Below are 23,889 nucleotides of genomic sequence, written 5' to 3' on the forward strand. Positions count from 1 at the left end.
AGAATCAGGGCTGTTGTTGTGTGTGTGTGTAAGCACACTAGACACCCGGTCCACTAAACAGAATCAGGGCTGTTGTTGTGTGTGTGTGTAAGCACACTAGACACCCGGTCCACTAAACAGAATCAGGGCTGTTGTTGTGTGTGTGTGTAAGCACACTAGACACCCGGTCCACTAAACAGAATCAGGGCTGTTGTTGTGTGTGGGTGTAAGCACACTAGACACCCGGTCCACTAAACAGAATCAGGGCTGTTGTTGTGTGTGTGTGTAAGCACACTAGACACCCGGTCCACTAAACAGAATCAGGGCTGTTGTTGTGTGTGTGTGTAAGCACACTAGACACCCGGTCCACTAAACAGAATCAGGGCTGTTGTTGTGTGTGTGTGTAAGCACACTAGACACCCGGTCCACTAAACAGAATCAGGGCTGTTGTTGTGTGTGTGTGTAAGCACACTAGACACCCGGTCCACTAAACAGAATCAGGGCTGTTGTTGTGTGTGTGTGTAAGCACACTAGACACCCGGTCCACTAAACAGAATCAGGGCTGTTGTTGTGTGTGTGTGTAAGCACACTAGACACCCGGTCCACTAAACAGAATCAGGGCTGTTGTTGTGTGTGTGTGTAAGCACACTAGACACCCGGTCCACTAAACAGAATCAGGGCTGTTGTTGTGTGTGTGTGTAAGCACACTAGACACCCGGTCCACTAAACAGAATCAGGGCTGTTGTTGTGTGTGTGTGTAAGCACACTAGACACCCGGTCCACTAAACAGAATCAGGGCTGTTGTTGTGTGTGTGTGTAAGCACACTAGACACCCGGTCCACTAAACAGAATCAGGGCTGTTGTTGTGTGTGTGTGTAAGCACACTAGACACCCGGTCCACTAAACAGAATCAGGGCTGTTGTTGTGTGTGTGTGTAAGCACACTAGACACCCGGTCCACTAAACAGAATCAGGGCTGTTGTTGTGTGTGTGTGTAAGCACACTAGACACCCGGTCCACTAAACAGAATCAGGGCTGTTGTTGTGTGTGTGTGTAAGCACACTAGACACCCGGTCCACTAAACAGAATCAGGGCTGTTCTGTCACACTGATATAAGAGGATTACAACTCAACAGAAGACTACACATTCAACCAAACTCCTCAGGAGACTGGAGCCCTATCTTTCTCTTGAATGTTTTCCCTTGTCTCCTCAGTGGCAGCCAGTGCTATTTGATTTAACGTATCTTCCCAAGTCCAGTTGGCTCCTCATTTCACGCACCTCGGTAGTTCCAAGTCAACTAGTTCCTCATCACCATGGTGATGTCCCAGGGCACGTACACCTTCCTGGCCTGTTTCGCTGGGTTCTGGTTGGTGTGGGCTCTCATCGTCATGCTGTGCTGCTTCTGTAGCTTTGTCCAGCGTCATCTGAAGAGGAGGAGGGAGGAGAGGCTGAGGGAGCAGTGTCTAAGGGCCCTGGAGATGGAGTCACTGGAGTGCCTGGGCACAGCGGGGTTGGCTGGGTACCCTCCATCCAGAGAGCCCCTCCAGTTCTGCCCCCCGCTGACCCTCTCCCCACCGCTGCACATTCCCCGATCCCTCCCTGAGGGCAGCTGGGCGTCCCCACAAGGTAAGGTACTCATTCTGTAACACTACTTTTTTACTTGAATGTTCTATCACACGAACGCACGCACGCACACACACACACACACACTATGACAAAGTAAGATCGCTATTAGACTACAGTACCTTCAATTCTTTGGCTCGTTCTTGCTTAAGTGTACCTACACTCTTATAAAAAAAGGGGTTCTTTATATTGGATGAGATTAAAGAAACCCTTTACTAAAAAAAGGTTCTATATAGAAAAGGAGTGACCTACGCTACTTTGAGTGTGGTATGATCGTCGGTGCCAGGCGAGCTGGATCCAGTATCTCAGAAACGGCCACCCTCCAGTGGTGTGCAGAATGGCATCTATGAATGTCGCTCCTTTTCACAGATGGGCTATTGCAGCAGACGACCACACCGGGTTCAACTCCTATCAGCTAAAAACAAGAAGAAGCGGCTCCAGTGGGCCTGCGATCACCAACACTGGACAATTGAGGAGTGGAAAAACATTGTCTGGAACATGACAGCGAGTTCAGTTTACTTGAGTGTCCTGGTCAGTCCCCAGATCTCAACCCAATAGAGCATCTTTGGGATGAGATGGAACGGGCTATTCACAACATGAATGTACTGCCTTCCAATCTGCAGCAACTGCATGATGCCATTGCGTCAGCATCGACCAACATCCCTGTGGAACATTTCCTACACTTTGTAGAATGACCTGAAGAATTTAGTCGGTTCTGGAGGCAAAAGGGGGTCCGACCCGGTACTAGATGGGTGTACCTATTAAACTGGCTGGTGAGTATATATCCATATTAATGATGTTGCATGATTTCACCTGGTCAGAAGAATAGCTGACGTCCGACACTGTTAGCTCTCTATGGCAAGATGAAGATAAACAACATTGTTGCTGAAGTCTGAGTGGCAAACATCAAAGTTCATAGAAATCTGTGCTGTTGCAAACTAACTGCTAGCTAAACGCAAGAGGAAATCATGTGTTTAATAAAAGCATACACTTAAGTGATAATGCACTCGAAGCCGGTGTTTGGAAGCTACTGTATATTGGCACTGGTGTTGTTAGCAAACCTTGCCAATATATCCTCCAAACACCGGCTTCGAGGGCATTATCACTTTTACACAACAGGTTACCAACATATTAAAATAATGATTTACATATTTTAATTTAAAACTTTATTTTGATTAATTTATTCACACTATTTCATCCTACCACATGATATAGTCCCAGCACAACTGTAGGGTTGCTACCCAAGGCTGGTCGTTCGTTCTATCGGTTCGGTTGTCAGCCGTTCAGTCTTTTTGTTCTGTATCTATGGACACGACATTTAACACACTGTTTTTCTCAGTCTGGCAGTAACCCAGAACTATTGGAGGCAGAGGATCTCTCTTTCGGCTGCTGCTGACAACAAAGGCAGTTGTTCTTCTACATCATAATAATTATATGGCTGCATAGCATTTTGTCTTAATTTTGTCAGATTAACTCATGCTTATTTGTGGAACCAGCCAAGCAGGTAGCCCAGCGGCTAAGGAGTTGGACCTGTGGCAGAAGTTGGACCTGTTGCCGAAAGGTGGCCGGTTTGAATCCCGGGCTGGGCGATGGAAAGAAACAGGAGAAATTGATCTGACAACTAGGGGCTGCTGGGTTCACATCCTCAAAACATTCCCCTACCATTGGGCCCTTGAGCAAGGCCCTTAACCCCACAACATGCTCTCCATCCAAGGCTTGAACCTGTGCTCATCTCAACTGTATGTTTGAGGTCTGCTGGGGGGGTGAGATGAGAGCAGAAGACACTTTTGTTGTTCACTGTAACTAATGGACAAAGTATATTGTATTGCATTGTATTGTAGAGAAGTCAGCCAGAGTTGACGTGGGCCATCATTCAAACAAACAGAGACCTCCCTGGCCACCAGTGCATATGTCCAAACTATGTTACTATATATTGACAATAAATTCAAAAAACTATGTTGGTACTCTTTTGTCCATTATTTAATAGTTAATTCAATTATATTCTTAGCTCAAAATATTACTATTCAATAGTAGTGGTCATTCATAAAGTGCACCATGCAGGGTTCAATATGTAACCATTTTAGTTCAGTCAAGAAGAACCTCTAGGGTTCTGATCAAAGATTTGGGTTCAATATAGAACTTTTATGGGTTCCATATATGAAGCAAGCAATAGAAGCCTTTTTGGTTCTATAAGGAACCTTTTTCTCTAAGAGTGTATGCAACTCTTTACAGCTTTCACATATTGTCCCTTTCCAGTTCAATATGAAAGCAACATAAATATACAAAGAGCATAACTCAGGAGACACCTGCAGTTTTCTGTACATTACAAGCTACAGCAGTGACAGCAGGGACTCTAAACGCTTTTTTCTGTAGGCTTTCATTGTAGCTTTCTGCGTTCCTTTGTGGGTGACATGGTGACAGTTAGCGCTGTAGCATAGGCAGTGCGTGGGCAGAGCAGTGACAGAGTTAGCAGCACAGCAGCCAGCGCAATGACAGACTGCTAGCAGCTCGACATTTAGTAGGCGCCAACAGCATAGCAGTCAGTCAGTGGAGTGAAAGGTAAGCTAGCAGCAACCATTGAAATAGACAGAGAGCGAGCAAGCACAAAAGCCAGATAGAGGAACTCAGTACCAGAGCAGCAGGACAGGGTGGTTAAGGTGAACACCTTAAAGTAGGAGGAATCTGCTCATTGGGAAGACAGCCGCTTATAAAGGGAAAGAAAATGTAGATTTTTATTTATCCAGGCAAGTAAGTTAAGAACAAATTGTTATCTACAATGACGGCCTACCCCAGCTAAACCCTAACCCAGACGACGCTGGGCCAATTGTGTGCCCCCCTATGGGACTCCCAATCACAGCTGGTTGTGATACAGCCTGGAATCAAACCAGGGTCTCTAGTAATGCCTCTAGCACTGAGATGCAGTGCCTTAGACCGCTGCGCCACTTGGGATCCCCTCCCCCAAATGACATAGCGCCAAGACATAAAATGGCCACAAAATGATTGATATTCAAGGCACAGCTTGTGTTCAGAAATGTAATTGAACAAGCTTCATTTACATTTTTAATTGCCATTTTCTCATGCTGAGATCCATCGGCCTCCAGCAGTGGAGAGGGCTTGTTCCAATAATACCTCCCACCCTGCAGCTGCTGCTGTGCTTACGTCATAGGGGCTGTCCTTGGCGACAGTGGTGGGCCCCGGAGCCCCAGGGCCACTGAGGCTGAGATTAGCAATCATGTCCCTAGGGGAGGTGGCTCCGCTCTGGGCTGTCCCTGAGCCGTGTCCCCCCTTCCACCACCCTCCACAGCCCTGCCACCCCTCTGCACTTGTTGGCCCTCTTTGTCCAGAGGCATTGCTGACACGGGAAACGAACATGACCACCTGGCTCATGAAACATTCCTTTCATCTCCCAGTGGAAATAGCTCCAGTGCTCTGGGCCTCTATTGTTACTGTATGGAAGCTTGCTTAGTGTTTATTTATCCATATAGAGGCTGGGGCTAAAATTACAAAGGGGGCCAGAGCAGGGCGTTATGAACATGTGGTGGAAAAAGGGATCATAACATTAATGTAATTGGTTGTGGAGATGTAGACATACACAGACATGTACATACAGCAGATCTAAACATTAGTGCCACCATGATGACACTTCCAACACATGCTGTGGAGGATTTCCATATCAGACGTTCTATATCCTCAACATCAATTGGTTGTTGTGTTTTTAGTGAGCAGCAACATTTCTTCCAGTGGAAAAACACTCAAGTGCAAAGTGGTATGGCTCACTGCCTGGAATAAATAGTAGTATAGACAGACTGTGGGTGTGCTTTGAAAGAAATGTAGGCTGGGAAATGGAGTTTATGATTAACCATGTTATCCATGTTATGACCATGTCTAAGCGCACACCACGCTGGGTTTCCACACATTACTAGAGAAATGATAACACTAGAGGAAGTACCAGGTGTGGTCAGAGGCTCTGAGACAATCATGTCTCGGAGCTCTAAATCAAATCACATTTTATTTGTCTCATACACGTGTTTAGCAGATGTTATTGTGGGTGTAGTGAAATGCTTGTCTACGGACAATTCCTTCGACCTCATGACTTGATTTTTGCTCTGACATGCACTGTCAATTGTGGGACCTTATATAGACAGGTGTGTGCCTTTCCAAATCATGTACAATCAATTGAATTTACCACAGGTGGACTCCAATTAAGTTGTAGAAACATCTCAAGGATGAGCAATGGAAACAGGATGCACCTGAGCAAAATGTAGAGTCTGAAAGCAAAGGGTCTGAATAATTATGTAAATAAGGTATTTCTGTTTTTATTTGTAATAAATTTGCCAACATTTCTAAAAACCTGTTTTCACTTTGTCATTATGGGGTATTGCGTGTAGATTGATGAGGAACATGTTTTATTTAATCAATTTTAGAATAAGGCTGTAACGTAACAAAATATGGAAAAAGGGAAAGGGTCTGAATACTTTCCAAATGCACTGCATATGAGATGATCAATAGCCCAAAACAATGAGATCATCTCTTGATGATATATTCATTACAATCGACATGATTTGTTTCCCCTGAAGAGAAATGTCTGATTCACTCTAGGGCAGGGGCACCCCGAACAGTATTGTCTGATTCACTCTAGGGCAGGGGCACCCCGAACAGTATTGTCTGATTCACTCTAGGGCAGGGGCACCCCAAACAGTATTGTCTGATTCACTCTAGGGCAGGGGCACCCCAAACAGTATTGTCTGATTCACTCTAGGGCAGGGGCACCCCAAACAGTATTGTCTGATTCACTCTAGGGCAGGGGCACCCCAAACAGTATTGGCTGATTCACTCTAGGGCAGGGGCACCCCAAACAGTATTGGCTGATTCACTCTAGGGCAGGGGCACCCCGAACAGTATTGGCTGATTCACTTCGGCACTACATTGTGAATCAGGCACAAGTCCACTACCCATCTACCCGCTCTCTTGTAATCTCCTCTACTCCCACCTTTTCTGTTCCTCTGGGTTTTCTCTCTGTGAGCTGTAAAGGGATTGAAGACAGATGATTGTGTTTTAATACATCAGTAAATTAGCCTCCCACTTGTGGCTTGAGTGTTCCTGTCAGACAAATATCCCATTAATCTCTTCACACCGTGTGTGTGTGTGTGCGCGTGTGCACGCTTGTGTGTGAAGCCATTTAGCACTATAAAAAAACTGTCCGAATTGAGTCATCAAAGAAGCCTTTACTGTAGGCCACTGTAGTAATCAATGGAATGCTCACCGCTCAACCTATGTTGATTCACAGTTTAAAGGCAAAGCTGTAAGTGTAGGACTTGGCAGTGGTATCAGTAACTCCAGATGTAAAGTCAGTCATTTGGGCTGGCTGAGGCGTCAAAGGAGTTACATTAACATTATGTAATAGCCGGTCAGTTTACCAATGATGATCTCCCACACAACCCTGTCCACAGGAACCCTTAGGTCTACTGTGTCGATGGGAAAGGGGGAACTAACATACGAGTGTCTGTTTCTCCCCAGAGACGGACGTGTTTGGGAAGCCCCCCTGCTACGAGGAGGCTGTTCTGATGGAGGACCCCCCTCCCCCCTACTGTGAGGTGCTGGCTGACAGCCGGGGGGGCACCTACACCAAGCCCACCCCCCAGACCTCCAGGCTGGAGCAGCAGGAGCCTGAGACCTCCAAGACTCCCCCTGTCACAGTGTTCTCTGAGCGGGGCTACTCCTCCTTGATCCGCCTGCCCACCGCCCGACGCTGGGACTCCCTGGGTCACCTGCTCTCCACAATGGACCTCAACCACAACACCCTCCCCACGGAGCCCCTCTCTCTGCAGGCCCAGGCTACCGTCACCATACCCCGCGAAGGCCGGACTCACACACACCCAGAGCTGGGGCTGAGAAGTATCCATGGGCTCAGGGGGCTAGAGCAGAGCTGTGGCTTTCCCACAGCCTTCCCTCTGCTGGGTCGCAGCACAGCCGTGTAGGCCTGACTAACCCTCCTGGAGGTGGGGGTCAGACTGGAGCTAACGACACTTGGTTGAGGTGGAGAGGCGTTGGGTTGGGTTTGAGGAGTTGCATCTGGGTGGTAGAGTTGGACTGATGATGAAGGGGATAGACGAGAAATATCCTTCAGACTCCCAGCAGCCAGAGGTGTTGACAGAGTGAGATGGGACACCCTTTCTAAAGATGGTCCCTCTTCCCAGCCTTCCTCTCATCCTCCCTCCATTATCTGTCTCTCTCTCTACCTCCAATTCTTTCTATTCTCTTTATCTCTTTAGTTGGATTGATCTCTCTATTCTCTGCAGTGTTGCAGCCTGATGCAGAGCAGCTATTATATGAGTCTGCTGTTGCCATAGCTCCCTGGAACTGTCTGTTGCCCATGACACCTTGGGCCCCTAGCGACCTCTCCTCCTCGCCGAGTTTCGAAAGACATTTTCATAGGCTTTCTTTGTATGACTGCAGGTTGAAAGAGGGGGAAATCTTTAATGACCTGCAGTAGCTCTGTGTTGCTGTTTCTCTTGATGTATAGTATGTACAGTGAAGGACCAAGAAAGACATGTTGGGGCATTCAGCCCAAGTAACTATCGCCCTGCTCGGAGCATTGCAATGTGCAATGGAAACTTTGTTTTGTATTGAAAAAGCTCTTCTTCAGCATTACTGTCATATCTTCAAGATGTTATGAAGTGGACTATGAATATCAATTTGATAACCCCCAGCTGGGGATTGTTGCTCCTCAGTGTACAGCGACTGCGTGTGTGCGTATGTGTGTGCCTGCGTGTGTCTGTCTGTGTGTGTGTGTATGTGGTTGCTATCTTTCCACGAGGGAAGTGTTTTATCAAGATTGTGAATCCATTTCTTTCTTTCTCTCCCTCCGTCATTATCCCTCTGTCTTCCTCTCAAGCTACTCATCAGGCTAGATGTGACTGTGAGACACTCTCCTTCACATTGCCATGGGGGTGCTACAGTACGTACATATAGCAGACACCATCACAAAAAATGTAATCTGTCATGGTAGAAAAACAAAGCTATCACCATGCACCCACCAAGCAATTGCAGAGATGGGATTTCTGTTCCTTTTCCTGATTTAAAAAAAAGTTTATTCAGCTATGAAATACTTTTGCAGAGGGAAATTAATCTATCCAATCCTGACCTCCCTTACTACCCCGGTAAGCCTATTAGGAACAGTGTTACCACCAAGGTCCACCGCATTGTTATTAGCTGTTATGTAACCCAATTCAATCACATTACATAATCCACTGAAATTAATGGAGTATTTGATGGCCTGGGCTTACTTGGCAGTACCCTTGAGATGCTCGGACAAATTAGGAAGCTTGTCAGTGCAAAGCTGAGGTGCTGTCCTCAAGGAGCTTATATAAATGTAGAGATAGGGAACATACAGTACCCAATGCCAGGAGAGAGAGAGATGAGAGGGAGAGAGAGAATGAGAGAACTACTTGAGGCTATTCCTGCAGATAGAGATAATGTAATTACTAAGAGGTAAAAAGTATTTCAGTTTGAATCTATACAGACAATGTCACAGTTTGTCCTTGGTTCTATTGATATATTATGGTAGTTTGTTGTTCTGTGTAACATAGCATTGAGACGGTCCTGTAACGGTTTTCTTCCAGGGGTGAAGGAGAGGACCAAAGTGCAGCGCGGCTAGTGTTAAACATGTTTAATAAAGAACAAGTAAAACACTACAAACAACAATACAAAATAACAAATGTGCAAAAACCGAGACAGACCTATCTGGTGCAGACAATCACAGAGACAGGAAACAAACACCCACAAAATCCCAACACAAAACAAGCCTCCTATATATGATTCTCAATCAGGGACAACGATTACCATCTGCCTCTGATTGAGAACCATATTAGGCTGGACATAGAAACAGACAAACTAGACACACAACATAGAATTCCCACCCAGCTCACGTCCTGACCAACTAAACACATACAAAACAACAGAAAACAGGTCAGGAACGTGACAGAACCCCCCCCTCAAGGTGCGAACTCCGGGCGCACCCCTAAAACTCAAGGGGAGGGTCTGGGTGGGCATCTGTCCGCGGTGGCGGCTCCGGCGCAGGACGAGGACACCACTCCACCACTGTCTTTGTCCCCCTCCTTAGCGTCCTTTGAGTGGCGACCCTCGCCCACGACCTTGGCCTAAGAATCCTCCCCAAGTCCCCCACATGATTTTGGAGGTAGCTCAGGACAGAGAGGTAGCTCAGGACAGAGAGGTAGCTCAGGACAGAGAGGTAGCTCAGGACAGAGAGGTAGCTCAGGACAGAGAGGTAGCTCAGGAAAGAGAGGTAGCTCACGACAGAGAGGCAGCTCCGGACTAATGGAAGCTCCGGACTGAATGGCAGCTCCGGACTGAGTGGCAGCTCCGGACTGAGTGGCAGCTCCGGACTGAGGGGCAGCTCCGGACTGAGGGGCAGCTCCGGACTGAGGGGCAGCTCCGGACTGAGGGGCAGCTCCGGACTGTGGGGCAGCTTGTTATGGGTGTAAGATGGCACAGTGATGCCATCTGTTGGTAAATGTTCATTACTGCAACTCGTGTATTTATACCGGGGTGCTTGAGATACCCGGGAGTGTCATGATGTACAGAACAAGGCTGGTTACTCGCATGAATGTCTCTGTCTCGTCATTTAACCTTCAAACATGGTGTCAGAAGAGGGATCACTAACCCTGCTTTCCGCAAATTAGAGAAACCTGTTCTGGTTTACCAAACAATTGTTTATTTGAGTAAAATTTCACCGGAATTGGATTAAGCTAGAGTGAGTTTGCTAGTTAGCTTCAGTGTTGTTAGCACCGGTTAGACATGGCAGCGAACATCCCCCCTCCCGCCGGTATGAAGCTCAGCGGGGATTGGAGCACCAACTGGGATACGTTTAGAGGTGAATGGGAGGACTATGCGCTAGCAACGGGACTTCTGGAAAAGGACGAAGAGGTAGTGGCTGCCACTTTGAGGACTATAATGGGAACTGAATGCCGACACGTATACAAACACAACCTGAACCTAACAGCACCTCAGCAAGGTAACGCTATAACTATTCTTGATGCTCTTGAACATTACTTTAAGCCAGCAAAGAACGTCATCTACGAGCGTTATGTTTTCGGTTGTTGCAAACAGGAGAACGGGGAGTCCATTGACAGTTTTGTCACTAGGTTAAGGGAAAAGGCAGCTACATGTGACTATGGGGCTTTAAGAGATGAACTGATCAGAGATAAGATTGTGCTTGGCATAACTGATGAGGGCACCCGCAGACGTTTGCTGAGAGAACGTGACCTGACTCTGGTCTTGGCAGTGGAGACATGCCGTGCAGCAGAGCTTACTGATATACGGATAAGGTCCATGGAGCTAGAAAGGCAACATATGGACAATGTCAATGCTACATTCAGGCAGCCAGTAAAGAAATTCCCCTTTGCTACAGCTAATGCTAATACTACAGCCAACTCTGCAGTAGACAACCCCAAGACATGCCGATATTGTGGCATTTCTCATGGACAAGGAAAAGAACACTGCCCAGCCTATGGAAAAATATGCAAATCCTGTGGTACAGCTAATCACTTTGCAAGGGTCTGCATGAAAAGCAAGAGAAAGGAGGGTAAGGTGCACTCCATTGAAACAAACACAGATGAAGGGAACAACAGCACAGAGGATGTATATGCTAGTGAGTGCATAGGGGCAGTGAAGGCAAAAGGAAAAAAGTGGTTTGTCACTCTGCTACTTAATAATAAACCACAGCAATGCCAGATAGATTCAGGGGCCACATGCAACGTTATGAGCCTTAAAGATAAAAGGAGGCTCGCGCCCAGAGACAATCTCACACAGAGTAGCACCAAGCTAAAACTGTATTCAGGCCAGTTCATGACCTCTTTAGGCCTGTTTGTGACAGAGTGTGTTTTACGTGGCCAGAAACACACCCTTGAGTTTGAAATAGTTGAGGCTAGTCAACAGCCATTACTGTCAGGTTCTACATGTGAGCGCCTTGGGCTTATTAACTTTACCATCCCAGCTGATCTTAACATTATAGACAAAGTCCAGGCTGGGCCCCTGAGCAAGGAGACACTCCTAAGCAAGTACCATGATGTCTTCAACGCACCGGTTGAGTCAGTTCCCGGGGAAGTCCACTTTGAGTTGGACGCAGCAATCCAGCCTGTCCAGTGTGCACCCCGCAATGTACCAGTGGCCATGAAAGCAGCTACGAAGGCTCAGCTTGACAAATACGAAGCAGATGGCCACATGATATCCGTCACTGAGCCTACAGACTGGATAAGTAATATGGTTATCATTAAGAAACCAGACAAGCTACGGATATGCATTGATCCTAAACACCTCAACCGGGCTCTGCGACGTTCACATTACATTATGCCCACGTTGGAGGATGTTCTTTACAAGCTCCCAAAGGCCAGAGTCTTCACGCTCGTGGACGCTAGAGATGCCTTCCTGCAGTGCAAGCTCGACGAGCCCAGCAGCTATATGACCACCTTCTGGACACCCTGGGGCAGGAAGAGGTGGTTGAAGCTTCCGTTTGGTGTCTCCGTGGCTCCAGAGGTGTATCAGCGGAAACAGCACGAGCTGTTGATGGGACTCAGTGGCGTGGAACCCATAGCAGATGACATCCTCGTAGTGGGCTGTGGGGACAGTGATGAGGAGGCAGAATGTGACCATGACGCCAAGCTGCTGGCCCTGATGGTCAGATGCAGACAGGTCAAGCTAAGGCTAAGCATAAAAAAGCTTCAGTTTAAAGTGCCAGAGGTCCGCTTTCATGGGCACATCTTGTCCTCCACCGGATTGAAGGCGGATCCTGAAAAAGTGAAGGCTGTCTTGGAAATGCCCCACCCATCTGACGTGAAGGGAGTGCAGCGCTTCGTCGGATTCGTCACTTACCTGGCCAAATTCCTACCGCGGCTCTCTGAAGTGTGTGAGCCACTAAGGAGGCTCATGGACAAGGACGCCATCTGGCATTGGCTCCCAAAACATGACGCAGCGGTGAGGGAAATAAAAAAACTGGTCACCCAGACACCTGTACTGCGTTACTACAATGTGTCAAAACCTGTCACGATTCAGAGTGACTCAAGCCAGTATGGACTTGGCTGTTGCCTCATGCAGGAGAGCCAGCCTGTGGCATTCGCCTCTAGGGCACTCACCCTAACAGAGCAGAACTATGCCCAGATAGAGAAGGAGTGCCTCAGCATTGTGTTTGCATGCCAACGCTTCCACCACTACCTGTACGGGCGTGACAATATTACCGCAGAGACAGATCACAAGCCCCTTATTGCTATATTCAGCAAGCCTCTTCTGAATGCCCCAAAACGACTGCAGAGCATGCTACTGGCCCTACAAAACTACAACCTTAAGGTGGTGTATAAGCCAGGGCCAGAGATGTATGTGAGTGACACGCTCAGCAGGGCTACTGCATCAGGCATTTACACACGCTCCATGCATGAACAACACGCAGTGTGCAGCTTACAAACAGAGCAAGTGGATGTTGAACACATTAACCAGGCTGACTACCTCAATGTTACGGACCAGCGCCTTATACAAATCAGACAGCACACAGACAGGGACGGACAACTCCAGGCATTGAGGTCTGTGATTATGATGGGCTGGCCCGACTGCAAGGAAGAAACTGCTTTAGCCGTCAGAGAATATTGGCCAGTCAAAGAGGAGCTCAGTGTTCAAAACGGAGTAATATTCATGTGTCAGAGAGTCGTTATTCCCCGGTCTCTGCGCCATGAGATGTTGGCGCGTGTGCACTCAAGTCACATAGGAGGTGAGGCCTGTTACAGACAAGCACGTGACACACTGTATTGGCCAGGAATGCAGAGTGAAATCAAAGACTATGTCAGTAAATGTTCAATCTGTAATGAATATGCCATTGAGCAACAGAGAGAGACGATGACGTCCCACGAGCTACCGATGCGCCCCTGGCAGATAGTAAGTCTAGATCTCTTCCAGCACAGTGGCAAAGACTTTCTGCTGGTAGTCGATCATTACTCAGACTTTTGGGAGATTGACCTCCTCCCCGACCTCTCAGCAGAGACAACGATCAAACGCTGCAAGGCTCAGTTTGCCCGCTATGGCCAGCCAGATAGGGTAATTTCAGACAATGGACCCCAATTCTCCGGAGCTGAGTTCCGAAAATTTGCTGCAGGATGGGAATTTGAGCACGTCACTTCATCACCACGATACCCAAAAGCTAATGGGAAGGCGGAGTCCGCAGTAAAAATCGCAAAGAACCTCTGCAAAAAGGCTCTGCGAGAGGGCAAAGATGCCTGGAAAGCAATCCTGCAGTGGCGCAATACCCCGACAGAAGGCATGGATAGCAGCCCGGCCCAGCGCCTCATGGCACGGCGCTTAAAAGCAGCTCTGCCAGTAGCCAACACTCTCCTGGAGCCCTGTGTGGTGACTGACGTGCTGGTGAAGCTACGTCACAGAAGACAGGTCTCCAAGTTCATCTACGACAAATCAGCAAAAGACTTACCTGAGCTCAGGGTGGGTGAAACGGTGCGAATGAAGCCACTACCAGGGGACCGGACGGGCCTCTGGAGACTCGGATCCTGTGTACAGAAAGTGGCACCACGCTCCTACTTGGTCGAAGTGAATGGATCTCTGTACCGTCGCAACAGAGTTGACCTTCGGATTGCTGAGCCAGCACCTACTCAGAACCCTGATGGTCAAAGGGGTCGCATGACAAAAGACGGAACTCCAGCAATGGGGCCTGAGGCACTGGGCGAAGAGCCAGGTGATCACAGGTCAAGTCACATGGGGCCTGAGGCACTGGGCGAAGAGTCAGGGGATCACAGGTCGGCTGCTCCCTCGCCCATCAATACTCCCCTTAGACAGTCAGGTGACACGCCTGTGCGGGAACCCGCAGTCCTCGCAGACAAGCCCCCTGTCTTTTCACGCTACGGGCGTTTGTCTCAGCCACCAAAAAGACTTAATCTGTAGGTTGCCCATCAGGGTTGACAGAAAGAGATAAAAAAATGTTTTAAGTTGTTACCTGAGAAAGAAAAAAAAAAAAAAAAAAAATACTAAGTTGTTCATGTTGGAAATTATTACTAGGTTTGTTTTGTTAATGAATTGACACCTGTCCTATTTTATTAAAGGGAAGATGTTATGGGTGTAAGATGGCACAGTGATGCCATCTGTTGGTAAATGTTCATTACTGCAACTCGTGTATTTATACCGGGGTGCTTGAGATACCCGGGAGTGTCATGATGTACAGAACAAGGCTGGTTACTCGCATGAATGTCTCTGTCTCGTCATTTAACCTTCAAACACAGCTCCGGACTGTGGGGCAGCTCCGGACTGTGGGGCAGCTCCGGACTGTGGGGCAGCTCCGGACTGTGGGGCAGCTCCGGACTGTAGGGCAGCTCCGGACTGTAGGGCAGCTCATGACTGTAGGGCAGCTCATGACTGTAGGGCAGCTCATGACTGGCTGGCGGCTCATGACTGGCTGGCGGCTCTGGACGCTCATGGCTGGCTGACGGCTCCGGCAGATCCTGTCTGGTTGGCGGTTCTGGCAGATCCTGTCTGGTTGGCGGCTCTGGCAGATCCTGTCTGGTTGGCGGCTCTGGCAGATCCTGTCTGGTTGGCGGCTCTGGCAGATCCTGTCTGGTTGGCGGCCCTGGCAGATCCTGACTGACGAATGGCTCTAGCGGCTCCTGACTGACGAACGGCTCTGACGGCTCGGGACAGACGGGCGGCTCTAACGGCTCGGGACAGACGGGCGGCTCTAACGGCTCGGGACAGACGGATGGCTCTAACGGCGCTGGGGAGACGGATGGCTCAGATGGCGCTGGGGAGCTGGATGGCTCAGATGGCGCTGGGGAGACGGATGGCTCAGATGGCGCTGGGGAGACGGATGGCTCAGATGGCGCTGGGGAGACGGATGGCTCAGATGGCGCTGGGGAGACGGATGGCTCAGATGGCGCTGGGGAGACGGATGGCTCCGATGGCGCTTGGCAGACGGATGGCTCCGATGGCGCTTGGCAGACGGATGGCTCCGATGGCGCTTGGCAGACGGCCAGCTCAGACGGCGCTTGGCAGACGGCCAGCTCAGACGGCGTTGAGCAGACGGGCAGTTCAGACGGCGTTGAGCAGACGGGCAGTTCAGGCGCCGCTGGGCAGACGGGCAGTTCAGACGGCGTTGAGCAGACGGGCAGTTCAGGCGCCGCTGGGCAGACGGGCAGTTCAGGCGCCGCTGGGCAGACGGCAGACTCTGGCCGGCTGAGACGCACTATAGGCCTGATGCGTGGTGCCGGAACTGGAGGTACCGGGCTGAGGGCACGCACATCAGGGCGAGTGCGGGGAGAAGGAACAGTGCGTACAGGGCTCTGGAGACGCACAGGAGGCTTGATGCGTGGTGCCGGAACTGGAGGCACTGAGCTGGAGACACGCACCATAGGAAGAGTGCGTGGAGGAGGAACAGGGCTCTGGAAACGCACTGGAAGCCTGGTGCGTGGTGTAGGCACTGGTGGTACTGGGCTGGGGCGGGGAGGTAGCGCCGGAAATACCGGACCGTGCAGGCGTACTGGCTCCCTTGAGCATTGAGCCTGCCCAACCTTACCTGGTTGAATATTCCCCGTCGCCCGACCAGTGCGGGGAGGTGGAATAACCCGCACCGGGCTATGTAGGCGAACCGGGGACACCATGCGTAAGGCTGGTGCCATGTAAGCCGGCCCAAGGAGACGTACTGGTGGCCAGATATGTAGAGCCGGCTTCATGGCACTTGGCTCAATGCTCAATCTAGCCCTACCAGTGCGGGGAGGTGGAATAACCCGCACCGGGCTATGCACACGTACAGGAGACACCGTGCGCTCTACTGCGTAACACGGTGTCTGCCCGTACTCCCGCTCTCCACTGTTAGCCTGGGAAGTGGGCGCAGGTCTCCTACCTGCCCTTGGCCCACTACCTCTTAGCCCCCCCCCAAGAAATTTTTGGGGTTTCTTCTCGGGCTTCCTTGCTAGCCGCGTACCTTCATAGCTTCGGTTCCTTTCTCCGGTAGCCTCTGCTCTCCTCAATGCCTCCAGCTGTTCCCATGGGAGGCGATCCTTTCCAGCCAGGATCTCCTCCCATGTGTAGCAACCCTTGCCGTTTAAGACATCTTCCCATGTCCATTCCTCTGTCTGTCTCTGCTGCTGTCGCTGCCCGTTGCCACGCTGCTTGGTCCGGGTTTGGTGGGTGTTTCTGTAACGGTTTTCTTCCAGGGGTGAAGGAGAGGACCAAAGTGCAGCGCGGCTAGTGTTAAACATGTTTAATAAAGAACAAGTAAAACACTACAAACAACAATACAAAATAACAAATGTGCAAAAACCGAGACAGACCTATCTGGTGCAGACAATCACAGAGACAGGAAACAAACACCCACAAAATCCCAACACAAAACAAGCCTCCTATATATGATTCTCAATCAGGGACAACGATTACCATCTGCCTCTGATTGAGAACCATATTAGGCTGGACATAGAAACAGACAAACTAGACACACAACATAGAATTCCCACCCAGCTCACGTCCTGACCAACTAAACACATACAAAACAACAGAAAACAGGTCAGGAACGTGACAGGTCCATTAAGTTTATTTCGGATGCTGATATTTAAGTTATTTTTTACCAAAAGTATAGTCTACAGCAGGTATTCCCAAACTGGGGCAATGTTGTCGGGGGTACGTGATTCGCATTCTATTTAAATACATTTTAAAAATACAATTTTCTTCACATTTTCAAACAGTCCATTTATATTTTCCAACTTGGCTATATATTTGGGTGAGTTTTTTTTTTTTTTAATCGCCTGAGTAGCCTCGTTACACTGTCAAAAATAAAATGTAACCATCTAGTGTTAAGCGAAATAACAACACAATGTCAAATACAGGTAGCCTAGTCAAATAATTAACATCTAATCACATTAACCATTACTCTCTCCCGGAAATTCCACTAACAGTCCGTATGTAGCCAAACGTAGCTGCTGCTCATTCCGTTTGCTCGAAAATGTATAAATGGTTAAAAAAAGTAAGGCTTCCACAAGCACATCCAATGCTAGCGTCAGTCATTCTACATTTTGTTGTTAGCCCATCTAGCATGGACACTGACAGTTGTGAATCTGATGCAGCCGAAGAGCTACTGTCCCCTTACCCGGGAAAGCACCGAACAACAGTTGGACGTTGGACCATCAAAGAGGTGCAAATATGATGAGAACTACATTGATTTGGGGTTCACTTATATTGAGAGTAGCCACAGTGTGTTATATGTGCAAAAGTACTATCTCACAACTCGATTAAACCTTCACTCTTGCGCAGACAAACAAAACAAGAAACAAAACATGCCAATTTTAAAAATAAGCCACAGGAGTTTTTTTGAGCGAGAATTAAGATGACTTTTAAGTAGTAAGACATGTATAAAAGCAACAGATACCATTAATAAGAAGGGGCTAGAAGCATCTTAAATGGTGAGCTACCGAGTGGCTAGGACAGGCAAGCCCCATACTATTGTGGAGGACTTAATTCTTCCTGCTGCCGCAGATATGGCTGGGACAATTCTGGGGGAAAAGGCCCAAAAAACTATAGAGACAAGGTCTTCATCAAACAATATTGTTTCACGACGCATCAGTGACATGGCAGGAGATGTTCTGAAATAATTACTGCTTTGCATACAAGCCAGTGAATTCTATGCATTACAGCTGGATGAGTCAACAGACGTGGCGGGCCTGGCACAGCTCCTGGTATGTGTCCGTTACGTTTATGGGGGTTCAATAAAGGAAGATATCCTCTTCTGCCAACCACTGGAAATCAGGACAACAGGAGAGGATATTTTTAAAGTACTGGACAGCTTTGTGACACAAATGGACTTTGGTGGTCGAGATGTGTTGGTATCTGTAATGATGGCGCAAAAGCTATGACAGGGAGACATAGTGGAGTGGTAATGCGCGTGCAAGCAGTGGCTCCCGACGCCACTTGGATACAATGCAGCATCCACCGAGAGGCTCTTGCTGCCAAGGGAATGCCTGACAGCTTGAAATACGTTTTGGACACTACAGTGAAAATGGTTAACTTTGTTAAAGCAAAGCCCCTGAACTCCTGCACTATGCAATTATATGGGCAGCAACCATATAACGCTTTTACAACATACAGAAGTGCACTGGTTATCAAGGGGCAAACTATTGACACGTTTTTTTGAATTGAGAGACAAGCTTAAAGTTTTCTTTACTGACCATAATTTTCACTTGTCTGACCACTTGCATTCTCACAGGACTGGCCTATCTAGGTGATGTTTTTTCTCGCCTGAATGATCTGAATCTAGGATTACAGGAACTTTCCGCAACTATAATCAATGTGCGGGACAAAATTGAGGCTATGATTAAGAAGTTGGAGCTCTTCTCTGTCTGCATTAACAAGGACAACACACAGGTCTTTCCATCATTGTATGATTTTTTGTGTGCAAATGAACTCAAGTTTACAGACAATGTCAAATTTGATATAGCGAAGCACCTGAGTGAGTTAGGTGCACAATTACGCAGGTACTTTCCCGAAATGGATGACACAAACAACTAGATTCATTATCCCTTTCATGCCCTGCCTCCAGTCCACTTACCGATATCTGAACAAGAGAGCCTCATCGAAAATGCAACAAGCGGTTCTGTGAAAATTGAATAGAATCAGAAGCCACTGCCAGATTTCTGGATTGGACTGCACTCAGAGTATCCGGCCTTGGCAAATCACACTGTTAAGACATTAATGCCCTTTGCAACCATGTACATGTGAGATTGGATTTTCGGCCCTCACTAGCATGAAAACTAAATACAGGCACAGACTGTGTGTGGAAAAAGCCTGAGACGCTTTCCAATACAATCCAACATTGCAGAGTTATGTGCATCCTTTCAAGCACACCCTTCTCATTAACCTGTGGTGAGTTATTCACAATTTTTTATGAACAAATAAGGTTTTATATGTCAGATGGCTAAGTAAAGAGCAAAATGATTAATTATTATTATATTATTATTTGTGCCCTGGTCCTATAAGAGCTCTTTGTCACTTCCTATGAGCCGTGTTGTGACAAACTCACACTCATTCTTATGTTTAATAAATGTATCGTATAGTGTGTGTATCAGGCTTACAATGATGACAAAAAACAACGTTTGAGAGTGCGCTGACCCTGGTGCTAGAGAGGGTACGCAGCTGGAGGTTGAATGTTTGAAGGGGTACGGGACTATAACAAGTTTGGGAACCACTGATCTACAGTATATAGAAAATTGCATTGAGACAATCATTTGAAAAACTTACAGGCTTTTCTTTTTCAGAACAATCAAAACAAACAAGTGAAGCTGATTATCATGGCTCCTGAATGTACTAATTCATGTTTTAAGTGTAACTGAAAATGAACACTATTTAATTTGATGTGTTTCTATCCATGCTTGAAGTAATGTTGAATATTATTTTGACAAAGGTTTTGTCTGTTTAATCACACAACTTGTCACATACAGTACTCTTGATTAACTGACAATTGCCTCCCTGAGTTGTCATGCATTGATTCCAGTTTATTTCATTGTACCACGTTTGTTTTGTTTGTGCTGTTTTTATGTTCTGTCTTTCCTCTCCCCCGCAACAGGAGAAGGAAAAGACAGAGGTGTATGCCACTGTCCTCCATCCTCCAGTGGCATACGTGTTGCTAGGTAACCACCAGGCCAGAGCACTAGCTAGAGTCTGTTTAGAATGCAAGGGAACATCAGCTGTGTGGCCAGTCAGAGCATACTCATTCAGAGCACATTGCGGATGGTGCACATGGCTAGGATACATGGCTTATATCTACTAGTGTAGGGCTGGGACTGTCAGTAGTGTCTGACGACTGACATCCACAGGGTTTCCCATCCCAGGGCTCGCTAAACACAGTTGGAACTGGAACTTTCTGTCTAGCTGTCAATGTGACAGCCATTTTGAGGAAATCGATAAAATGCCCTGATGGAGTGGACCGTTCCTGCAATATTGGATTGACATCACTGTGGGAGATCCATCATTTGAGGATATATCCAAATACCATCCAAGGGAGCATATCTGTCCAGATAGGCTACAGATTGATTTGGCCTAAAGCAGGAAATGGCCATGCTATAGTATGGACTATGTGACTGACATCCCACACATACTGTGAATATACAAACTGTTTTGCTGTGAATGAATGTACATACAACATGTAGCATGCAAAGTATTCGCTATACGTCTGACTGCAGGAGCTGTTCTCTGTTAGTCACTCCTACATCTGCTGCTACTACTGTACTGTATGGATGTGTAAATAATTGCACTCTATTCCCAATATAGTGCACTGCTTTTGATCAGGGCCCATATAGGCATTACGGTGCCTCCCGAAAGTATTCATACCCCTTGACTTATTCCACAATTTGTTGTGTTACAGCCTGAATTCAAACCAGATGAAATAAATAAAATCTCACCCATCTACACACAATACCCCATGATAATGACAAAGTGAAGACATGTTTTTCGAAATGTATTGAAAATAAAATACAGAAATATCAAATCTACATAAGTATTCAAAACTTTGTAGAAGCAAATTTGGCATCGATTGCAGCTGTGAGTCTGTCTGGGTAAGTCTCTAAGAGCTTTGCACACCTGGATTGTACAATATTTGCACATTATTCCTTAAAATATTCAAGTCAATCATTGCTAGACAGCCATTTTCAAGTCTTGCCATAGATTTTCAAGCCGATTTAAGTCAGCGCTGTAACTACTGTAGGCTACAAAGTAGTCACAGCTTTATTTGCACATTATAAACATGTCTTCAAGCTCTGTCAAGTTGGTTATTGATAACTGTTAAACAGCCATTTTCAAGTCTTTCCATAGATTTTCAAGCCGATTTAAGTCAAAAGTGTAACTAAACCACTCGGGAACATTCAATGTCGTCTTGGTAAGAAACTCCGGTATATATTTGGCCTTGTGTTTTAGGTTATTGTCTCGCTAAAATGTGAATTTATCTCCCACTGTCTGTTGGAAAGCAGACTGAGACAGGTTTTCCTCTAGGATTTTGCCTGTGCTTAGCTCTATTTAGTTTATTTTTATTTTTGAAAAACTCCCTAGTCATTGCCATTGACAAGCATACCCATAACATGATGCAACCACCATGCTTGAAAATATGAAGACTGGTACTCAGTGATGTGTTGTGTTGGATTTGCTCCAAACATAATGCTTTGTATTCAGGACATAAAGTTCATTTCTTTGCCACATTTATATTGTTTTACTTTAGTGCCTTGCAAACAAGATGCATATTTTGTAATATTTTTATTCTGTACAGGCTTCCTTCTTTTCAGTTTGTCATTTAGGTTGGTATTGTGGAGTAACTACAATGTTGTTGATCCATCCTCAGTTTTCTCCTATCACAGCCATGAAACTCTGTAACTGTTTTAAAGACACCATTGACCTCATGGTGAAATAACTGAGTGGTTTCCTTCCTCCCCGGCAACTGAGTTAGGAAGGATGCATGTATCATTGTAGTGACTGGGTATATTAACTACTTCACCATGCTCAAAGTGATATTCAATGTCTGCTTTTTAAAAATCCATCTACCAATAGGTGCCCTTTTTTGCGTGGCATTGTCACGCCCTGACCATAGTTTGCTTTGTATGTTTATATGTTTTGTTTGATCAGGGTGTGATCTGAGTGGGCATTCTATGTTGTATGTCTAGTTTGTCTGTTTCTGTGTTTGGCCTGATATGGTTCTCAATCAGAGGCAGGTGTTAGTCGTTGTCTCTGATTGGGAACCATATTTAGGTAGCCTGTTTTGTCATTGTGGGTTGTGGGTGATTGTCTAAGTGTAGTGTTTTTGTGTCAGCACTATTATTCATTAGCTTCACGTTCGTTAGTTTGTTATTTTTGTATAGTTTCGTTAAGCGTTCTCTGTGTTAATAAATATCAAGATGAACACTTACCAAGCTGCATATTGGTCCTCCGATCCTTCAAACTTCTCCTCCTCAGATGAGGAGGACGACGAGCGTGACAGGCATTGGAAAAACCTCCCTGGTCTTTGTAGCTGAATCTGTGTTTGAAAGTCACTGCTCAACTGAGGTACCTTACAGATAATTGTAGGTATGAGGTTGTATCGATGTGCACTGAGAGTCGGGAAGCAAGTTCAGGGAGTGAGTGTTTTAATCAAATAAATGGAACATAATCCAAAACAAGAAACACTAACAGCACACAGACATGAAACAGAAACAATGATGCCTGGGGAAAGAACCAAAGGGAGTGACATATAAAGGGAAGGTAATCAGGGAAGTGATGTAGTCCAGGTGAGTCTGACGACGCACAGGTGCGCGTAACGATAGTGACAGGTGTGTGCCATAAAGAGCAGCCTGGTGACCTAGAAGCCGGAGAGGGAGCACACGTGACAGAGGTACAGAGATGTAGGTAGTTATTCAAAAATCATGTTAAACACTATTATTGCACACAGTGTGAGTCCATTGCAACTTATGTGACTTGTTAAGCAAATTAATTGAATATTTATTGACAAATGTTTTATTAATTTGTAGGAATTTCTAAAAGCACAATTCCACTTTGACATTATGGGGCATTGTGTGTAGGCCAGTGACACAGCATCTCAATTGAATCCATTTTAAATTCAGGCTGTAACACAACAAAATGTGGATAAAGTCAAGGGGTGTGAATACTTTTTGAAGGCATAGGGTGCCTTTGGGATGCAGCCTATGTGTTCCATGTATACCTGTGAGGAGAAAGGGTCTTTACAGAACATTTCACATTTTATGTACAGTAGTGAGTGCATACATTTTCATACTGGTCCCCTGTGGGAATCAATCCCACAACCCTGGCATTGCTAGCACCATGCTCTGCCAACTGAGCCACACAGGACCATACCTGGATTATTACTAAGTCAACAGTGCCAACATCTCTTGAATAAAATGCAGTTGAATAAAATATAGATTTAAAACAAACATGACAAGTGGCAGTGACAGACTTTTAAGGTTGTTGGATGTTTTGTGTTCATTTCTGCTTTGAATGACTGAGATATTTTTTTGCAGAGAAAGCTTTGAAATGCATCAGTGAGCGGCCTGGAGCAATCCAGTACTTCAAGATGATAAATGATATGATCAATATAAAAAAAAGTGCACTTCTACCCTACAATATAATGATATGAGATTCTCTGACCAAGATGGCTGTCATTTTAGTCATGTTGCCAGGATGTCAATGTTCATTTTAGTGTTCTATTTAACTCTATGATGCTAGCACTTCAGCATACTATTGAAGTATTCAAGGATGCATTAGATTG

General features: G+C 46.6%; 1 protein-coding gene across 1 annotated transcript; it reads left to right on the forward strand.

Annotated features, from left to right (window-relative positions):
• The first annotated feature begins 264 nt into the window (after window positions 1-264).
• Window positions 265-23,886, forward strand: LOC139538060 (proline-rich protein 7-like). The gene is made up of 3 exons (XM_071340006.1): window positions 265-1,604; window positions 7,119-9,200; window positions 17,179-23,886. Exons 1-2 carry the CDS (start codon window positions 1,292-1,294, stop codon window positions 7,577-7,579), a joined length of 774 nt encoding a protein of 257 aa, XP_071196107.1. The 5' UTR covers window positions 265-1,291; the 3' UTR covers window positions 7,580-9,200; window positions 17,179-23,886.
• The last annotated feature ends 3 nt before the right edge of the window (window positions 23,887-23,889 follow it).

This window comes from Salvelinus alpinus, chromosome 13, assembly GCF_045679555.1.
Source record: "Salvelinus alpinus chromosome 13, SLU_Salpinus.1, whole genome shotgun sequence".
NCBI classification, from domain to species: Eukaryota; Metazoa; Chordata; class Actinopteri; order Salmoniformes; family Salmonidae; genus Salvelinus; species Salvelinus alpinus.

What these genes read in the sequence shown, in the direction of transcription:
- LOC139538060 (XM_071340006.1), top strand. Translation starts at nt 1,292, where the DNA reads ATGGTGATGTCCCAGGGCACGTACACCTTCCTGGCCTGTTTCGCTGGG. An exon ending in CAGCTGGGCGTCCCCACAAG is followed by an intron (nt 1,605 to 7,118) that starts GTAAGGTACTCA and finishes GTTTCTCCCCAG; the next exon opens with AGACGGACGTGTTTGGGAAG.